Below are 8,607 nucleotides of genomic sequence, written 5' to 3' on the forward strand. Positions count from 1 at the left end.
CGCACAATTAGTTTGTTAATTTATTTCTAATTACAACCTTCATGGGTAAACGTCTGAGAGACATTCTCAGCCTAGAGACTACAGATAAACTGACTCTGGGCCAATGTCTGTGTGGCACAGCAGTTTCAATCTGTGATTTGCTGGTACTACACTCGGTCCCTGGCACAGAAACCTAGCTAACAGATCAACCCAACTGGCCTAGATACACACATACTGTGCCACTTCTGAAACAAACACACATACACACACAAGACTGAGACAGCATGCCTGGCCTGCCCTCGTTCTTTGGCAACTTCTTCCATGACTTCACAGTGAAAGACATTCATTTGCATTTCTAATAATATCTATAACCACCTGGCCTCCCTATTTTGGGCATGTCATAATAGGGGAATTAAAAAAAAAAAAAAAAAAATCTTGTTCCTCAAAATAGCAGATCTGCAAGCACACAACACATTGCGATGAGACGCATTGTGAGCTTGTAGATTTGCTATTTTCGCTATGCGAATGGGGCTTAAAGTAAGATTTGTTGCCGTTTGAAAATCTGCTCTAAATGACCAACCAGTAGTTCGCCTCTTATCAAATAAGATATTTCGAATTGATTGCCCTACTACATACGGTACGTACATAATAATGGTTCGCAGATCCTGTGAGATAAGAAAACATCAGTTAGATTCAAACTCTAATTTTTACTTTTAGGTGCTAGTGTATTCTAACTGTTAGAATACACTACCACCTAAAAGTAATAATAAGCAGAAATAGTACACACAAGCCCACCCACGCACGCACGCACACACACACACACACACACACACACACACACACACACACACACACACACACACACACACCGAACCGACCTGTGTCTGAGATGGTCTGAAGGTGCAGCTGAAAGACTGCTGCAGTGAGTCCAGGAAGGGCTGGATCTTGTACAGGCCCTGGTTGCTGCCCTGCGAAGGCCGGAACGCCACGATGTGGAAGTACTTGAGGATCTTCTCGAAGCGCGTCTGGCTCATCTTCAGCGCGATGCTGCGGTTGCTGAAGAAGCCCGAGCTCCAGATGCTGAGCACCGACTCACAGCGGTGCACGCTGGTCGACGTGACGAAGCCCAGGAAGGCCTTCATCTCGTGGGCCGTGACGGGGCGCCAGCCCTCGTCGGAGCCGAAGCGCTCCTGGAACTTCTTGGCGTACATGTTGGTCTGGGTGACCATGTTCTGGATGCAGTTGTCCGGCACGAACAGCTGGAAGAAGTCCATGGCGGTGGCCGTAGCGGGCATCTTCTGGGTGGGACCTGGATGCCACCACGGGCGGGGAGGGAGAGGGATGAAAGGATTCATTAGGAACGGGTGAGATAGATAGAGAGATAAAGAGCGGCGAGACTGTCATGTGGATCAACTCTGGCATTCTATTTCAACAAGTTGTTTTACCTTGGCTACAGCCCAGCACCTTCCTCGAATCATAAATGATTCAGCCATTCTGCAAATAATTGCCTGGTAATGCCTCGCGCTGAAAGCTGTCAATTTTGTGACTGTGTGAGTCACCAACAAATGTATTTGCACTCTCTAACAAGGCCCTTGTCAATGACGGGTGTGCACTGTGCAGTGCACGAGATGTCTCGGCTTTGTGTAAGGTGGGATAGAAGTGGAATGTGAGCATTACTAAATATGTCTGCAGATGCACACACACACACACACACACACACACACACACACACGCGCGCGCGCGCACACACACACACACACACACACACACACACACACACACACACACACACACACACATGCACATGCACATGCACATGCACACAAACATTCAGCATGTCTTTTGCTTAAGTAAAATAGTTAAGAATTGTGTGACAAATTTGTCAGTGACAAATAATTATACACAACATCACATGTGTGACCCACTGACCCATGCCACGGTCAGCAGTTTAAATATTTTAGCCACCACGACAGCCACCATACTGCCATTTACACGGTCAGCATGACATTTCTATGCTTGGGGGAAATGTTTCAATGTCTGGTTGCTTTAGCATTGTGGCAAGCGATGAGGCTAAAACTGTTCAGGTCTAAATATCATGTACTGTAGGCCTACAATATGTCTTACTGTAGTTGGGTGTGTGAACCCCCTGAGCGAATATAACCTGACTGCAGTAGAGTACAACAGGGGTTCCCAACTTTTCTGGCCCAGGTACCCCTTGGGGGGGGAGAATTTTTTCCAGGTACCTCCTCATCCTCGCAACACTGATAAGCATATTTACAACCTTATATTTAGATGCCATTGGAACTATTTGTATTAAAACTTTTCAATCAAAGTCACAACACATTTTCACAATATGTATTTAATATGCTATCTTAGAATAGATGTAGACTAGACCTATTTGACAGCGCAGAAACATATTTGCCTTCCTTGATGCATCAACTAAGCGTCAACGACCATCAGCTGGTACTCTATCTGTTTCATTTCTATCCAAACGCCATTTGAATGATGGAATATGATGAAGGATTACTGTGATTATGGTAAACTCACATTTCACATATACCATAATTCACTGGAATTATTTTGCGGACCACATGCTATATGCGTCAGGTCCGCCACTTTAGAAATTATGAATTGAGTGTGCAAAACCATACCTATATTAAATTGTTATCACCATTTAACTTCCCCAGTTGATTACTTACACAAAGACAATGATTTATTGTTTTCCAAATCTTAAAAAATGAAATATGCAAATCAGGCATTAGGCCTATATAGGAAAATAATATGCAAAAAATGAAATATGAAAAAGCTACTACTGTGGAAGGGTTATCATATATTAATTGACTTGTATTGATCCTATAAACAATTTATAAGGAACAGTGAGGAACATGGTCAGTTTCTCAGCTCTCCTTCCAAGATTTTTAAGATTTCAAGATTGCATTGTTTCAATGCATTTAGTTGTTTTTCACTTAAGTGCCACAATCAATACACAATGCATCAGTAAAAAACGGATCTATGCCGTGATGACGAAGTGATGAGTGACGTTGCTCAGCAGAAACAACAAAAGCCATTTTTGTATTCTCTCTGTGATGGTTGGCAGTAAGACGGTTTGTGGACACAACAGGCAGAACAACTCCAGGCTCAATTAAGCATCACTATCTAATTATCCCTGGAAAACATGCTCTCTCTCTCTCTCTCTCTCTCTCTCTCTCTCTCTCTCTCTCTCTCGGTTTCCCTCTCTATTGATTGAATAATTGAAGATTGTATTCACAGTATCTAGAATACATTTCCAACAAAAAAAGTAAATACAAAAACTGCTACGAGGATGCAACCGATAAGCACTAAGATGTGTTTACATCAGGGTCCTCCATTTTCAATTCATCAGAGACCCCTGTTAATCTCTCGCTTTTTCAACATGTTCCATATGAAAGTTTTTCACACTAATCACTTGATGTAGGGGTCAAAATGATAATGCGTGGCTGAGATTGTACACCGTTAACAGACACTGTTGCAGAGATGGGGCTCTAGTGAAAGAAGACAAAGGACAGAGAGAGACGAGCAGATGCACACAGCCGACACTCGTTAACTCAGCAGAGGAACACAGCCTACAGCCGCTAGCGTGCCTGGAAATCCACTAATTTGCATGCCATTAGACTTGAAAGCCAAACGTAAAATCCAGCGTGACTTTCATCGGGTAAGCTACGTGTAGATAGGAACATCTAAAGCTGAGGGAATGAAAACTCGATGAAAGCTAAACTAAGCCGAGTTGCCAAAAAAATAGAATATACATTTAAAACAAAATGGAACAGAACCGCCCCTAATTCTCATTTATTGTAGAGATAGATGTGTGTGTCTCTACAACAAGGGTTCAGAGCAAAGGCCTTTTCTTTTTTTTTTTTTACTCACGACCATGATCACATGGTCAGTTGCTGGTTGTAGTTCTTTTGTTGAGGAGACAAACAGCAGCTTTCTGGCATCATCAGAGCTTTCATTAGGAATTAGAAATAGTATAAACAGTCAAAACGTGGCACAGGACAGGTTGAAACAGAAATGGGAGCACCAAAGCACCAGGAGGGGCAAGATCCAATTGCCGACCGAGAGATTTTTAGCAGGCTACATTATGTATAGGATTGAGACAGGTAAGCGGAATGCCATGCTATGCTCACAGGTGCTTTCCCAACCCCCCGAGTATGACTAAAGAGCAGCAGCAACACAGTTGTCACTCTAGCTGTTTGAAGTGCCAGCCTGTATAGTGTACGTGCACATAAAGAGACTCTGACATGAAGAGCGAGGCAGACAGATAGAGACAGACAGAGGCAGATTGACAGAGACACCCAGCCGAAACATAGTTATCACTGGTACCCAGCCAGCATAGTAAACAGCACTATAATTCCCTGGCTTTTAGCTTATTAATTGTGATAAGGTGGTTATATAATCGAAGCAGTGGATATGCTTAATAATCCTCAGTCTAGTCCTTGCATTGTGGGACAAGCAATCAACCCAATTTTGTCTGAGACCAAATACTGCATGTAAACCATGAGTATGGGGGCGCCCAGTGGCCAAGTGGTTAGGGTGCATGCCACACAGACTCTAGTGCCTCGGTTTGATTCCCGGGCTGGGAGGGCCATTCTCTACCTGCCACTTCAATGATCTGTCTCCCTGTTTCCTGTCTATCTCCATTGTCACCGTCAGTAAAGGCTCAGGGAACGCAGGTATAGCTTGTCAAAAGGCCCATTGAGAACTCAACCCACGTTTCTCTGTGGGCAGCACAGAAGCAGAAGCTAAAAACTGAATTTTTCCAGTGGGATGAAATAGCAGTTAACTATGGAATTGTTTGTTTTTTGTCCGTCAGTGTATCACTGAAAATCTCCATACATGGAGAAAGCCACAATATATTGTGCCCAGGTCTCGTGACATCACTATGACATCATCAGGGATCGCAATTAAGCCCATATATGGAGATCCATGATGTCATCAATATTAGTATGTGGATATATGTCAGACTCAGAACCTGACATTCCATATAATATGTTGATCCTTCCCCATCCATCCTTCCTCTTCGATGTCTCCCTTTCGACTGAAAGTCTAGACGGGCCTGCCCCAAAGTTATTTGTGCAGCTGTGCCCGGCAGCCGGCGAAAACTTGAGTTCTCATCAAACCCTGTACACTCAAGACACTGCCCCCGCTTCCACCCATAGATCTCCATATACGGAGCTGACCTGTTCTGACATTACAGAAGTTGATCTGACCTCATCAAACCCTGTACACTCAAGACACGCTCCATAGCCAGTACAGGGACACGTATCACCCAGGGATCTATACTACTGTAGGTCTGCTCCTTTTTCCCCTCTACCACCAAATCACAACACGCCACATTGCGACGTGTTGGCCCAGAATAGGAACGCTAGGGTTTAAGTGGTAAGGTGCACATTTCATTTGGGGTGTCAAGTTTGATTTGACATTTTCAGCACCTTGCTGTGGACAAGAGTCACACACAGATAGACAAAGAAAACCTCTTTGCAATAGTTTTACGGCTCAACAAAATAAATTTAATTAAGCACCTAGGCTGCTAAGTCTGCTAAGGCAGCCTGACGGCATGCCGTGGGTTCGACTCCCGATCCCGACGGCCTTTGCCGCGTGTCATCGCCCCATCTCTCTCCCCATTTCCTACTGTCTGTCTACTTTCAACCTATCAAAAAAATAAATAATGCAGAGTTCCAGAAAACATGGTCATTGTCTTGTATGGAACTGTACGGAGTTCCCAAGACTAGATACAATCTGACGGTGGCTGGTGGTTTATGTACAGGGCACGTGTTCTCCTGGGAGCAAAGCTGTCACATCAAGCCTCATTGTCAGCTATACCGTCATCTGACAGACAGTCAGATAGGCATGTTCACAGACAGATGGACAGACGAACGGCAATAGACAGACTTAAACACAGACAGGCAGAAGGCTGACACGAACACCACAGAGGCACTCCATATCACTAGCTGCGAGCCATTAGTAAATAAATTCCTGTCCAGTAGCTTTACCTCAAACAACGGAACGAAATGAGAACTGAAGAGTAGATACAGAGGAAGACATTGCTGTTCATTCAGCCTCATAAAATTAGACCTGGCTGGACATATAGTACTGTTTGTCTGTGATTACTTGCCTGCCTGGCAGCCTTCTTAATATCCAAACCAGCCAACACTTAAATCATCCCAACCCTGTCGCAGTACAGGACCCCACCCACCTTGGCCATGCTTGTGCAGCAGACTTGCTGCAATTTAACAAAATACGCCTGTCATAAAAGTCCTCCCTCTCTCTCTCTTTTTCTGTCTCTCTACACACACACATACACACACGCACGCATGCACGCACGCACGTACAGTACGTACGTACATATGTATGTATGTTATTGTTTGCCCACGTACATGACTACATGTGCACAAGTATACTGTGTAGAGTGCATGAACACACATGTGGTTTCCTAGCTATATTCAACAGAGCTAACAGTCTTAAACAACACAAAGACAGGAGCTAGAGAGAAGGATGATGACAAAGAAAATACTGTGCTGTTTTGGTCCCATTGTGCCATCTTAATGGAAAACTTACCAAACTGTAGCAGTAGAAGCCCTGCCCAGTACTTGTTTTGACGTGCACACCTGCCTCACAGTCACACCTGGTGCCACCAACCCCACTTGCGTAAACAGTTGCAACATTTTACAGTAGACAAACAAGCGTGTAATAGATTTTTATTGTATTTTAACCACTTGAACCATATCATCCATCCCTATTCTGGGGTGAACATTCGGCAAATACAGCAGATCTGAAGGTCACAAGTTGAGATGTGTTGTGAGCTTGCAGATCTGCTATTTTCAACAAAGACATCTAAGGAAATACTAGAATATCTAGCATAGCGCCCTGGGAGGCATCGGTCAACTAAGTTTAAGTGGTTGCAAAGATGTGTGTGTGTGTGTGTGTGTGTGTGTGTGTGTGTGTGTGTGTGTGTGTGTGTGTGTGTGTGTGTGTGTGTGTGTGTGTGTACGTACGTACATGCGTGTGTGCGTGTGTGTGTGTGTGTGTGTGCGTGCGTGCGTGCATGCATGTGGCCGTGCGTGTGTATAAAAAATGGGGCTAGGTCCATGTTGTGATCCAGCCAGATGGCTGGCCCACCTCCCACAGTGCAATAGGGCAACATGTCTCTGTGGAGACAGGACGGCTTCTCTAACAGTCTCATCTCTGACATCATCTTCTGACCTCATCACATTTGAGACAAATGGAACCACAAGATAACTAATCTGAACCAAACATTATGATAGATACATTATGACAGACCGACAGACAGACAGACAGACAGACAGACTTAGAAAGAGAGAAGGGCGTGGTTTAGTTAACTATTACGAACATGTATTTACAATGTACATATAAGCACAGACGCACACACGACACACACACACACACACACACACACACACACACACACACACACACTCACAGACACAAGCGCTGCCACACACACGCACGCACGTGTGAGAGAGAGAGAGGGAGACCAGGAGAGAGAAAACATGCTGTTTTCTAAATTAAATGACATGGCTCCCTGTTGGCAAGCACACATGTGTGCACTGTGCACACATGCGCACACAGATGCATGCAAACACGCACGCACGCACACCCACACCCACACCCACCCACACACACACACACACACACACACACACACACACACACACACATCTATCTCTACAACAAGGGTTCAGAGCAAAGGCCTTTTGTGTTGTTTTGGCTCTTCAGTCTGCAGAGGAAGGACGCCTGTCTATCTGACAAAAGCATCATGCATGTCTACTACTCACTACTGGGCCTACTAGTACTACATGCCATAGGCCCACAGGGACTCTCACCGTATGTGTCTTTATACAGCGGCAACGTGACATCTTGCAGGGTCTCGGTCCACCCATCCTCCTCCGCCTGACTCCGGGACACTGACCCAGGGGGACCGGCAGTGCTCGCGTTGCCTCCTCCTCCTCCACCCTCTCCTCCTCCGCACCCACTGCTCCCGCTTTGGCAGCTGCTGTCGTTGTCCCCCAAAGCCCGCTGCTGCTCCTCGCCCGCCTCGGCTATGTAGTTGTCGGAGTTGGAGTCTCCGGATGTGCTGTAGAAGGGGTTCTCGCTGCTGTCGTCCCCGGACTCGCCGAACACATCGTCGGATATCTGCAGGCTCTCGTAGCGAGAGCGGGCTGCTTCCAAGAGAGACAGCGTTTTCCGGCCGCACTCCGCCATCTGTCTGGCGATGCGATGCTCTGCTCTCGCTTTCTATTGCTCTCCGTCGCTCGGTGTCCCGGCCTTCTCTGTCCCTCTCAGTCCACGCCGCGCCACGGTGATGAACGTGACATGCAAGCGCTCACGATCTTGCAGTAGGCTGCCTACGGGAGAAAGCTCCTGTACAGCTGAGTAGAGGCTACACCCTCCACCCACGTCCTCTCTGCTCTCTCTCTCTCTCTCTCCCTCCCTCCCTCTCTTTCTCTCTCTCTCTCTCTCTCTCTCTCTCTCTCTCTCTCTCTCTCTGCGATAGAATTTAGAGATGAATTATGATCCCCTAATGACCTGGCGTTGACCGCCCGCAGACAGTCAGATTCCACCGGCGGTGAG

The 8,607-nt window shown here is 45.9% G+C and overlaps 1 protein-coding gene across 1 annotated transcript in view; it reads right to left on the reverse strand.

Annotated features, from left to right (window-relative positions):
- pgbd5 (piggyBac transposable element derived 5) overlaps positions 1-8,411 on the reverse strand; it is a 21,921-nt gene extending 13,510 nt beyond the window's left edge. The window contains exons 1-2 of the mRNA XM_080782339.1: positions 7,860-8,411; positions 858-1,288 (exon numbers count right to left, since the gene is read on the reverse strand). Of these exons, the coding sequence (XP_080638465.1) occupies positions 858-1,288; positions 7,860-8,238 (810 nt within the window). The 5' untranslated portion in view covers positions 8,239-8,411. The remainder of the gene's footprint in view (positions 1-857; positions 1,289-7,859) is intronic.
- Positions 8,412-8,607: the final 196 nt, after the last annotated feature.

Source organism: Protomyctophum bolini, assembly GCF_963924005.1.
Source record: "Protomyctophum bolini genome assembly, chromosome: 14".
NCBI lineage: Eukaryota > Metazoa > Chordata > Actinopteri > Myctophiformes > Myctophidae > Protomyctophum > Protomyctophum bolini.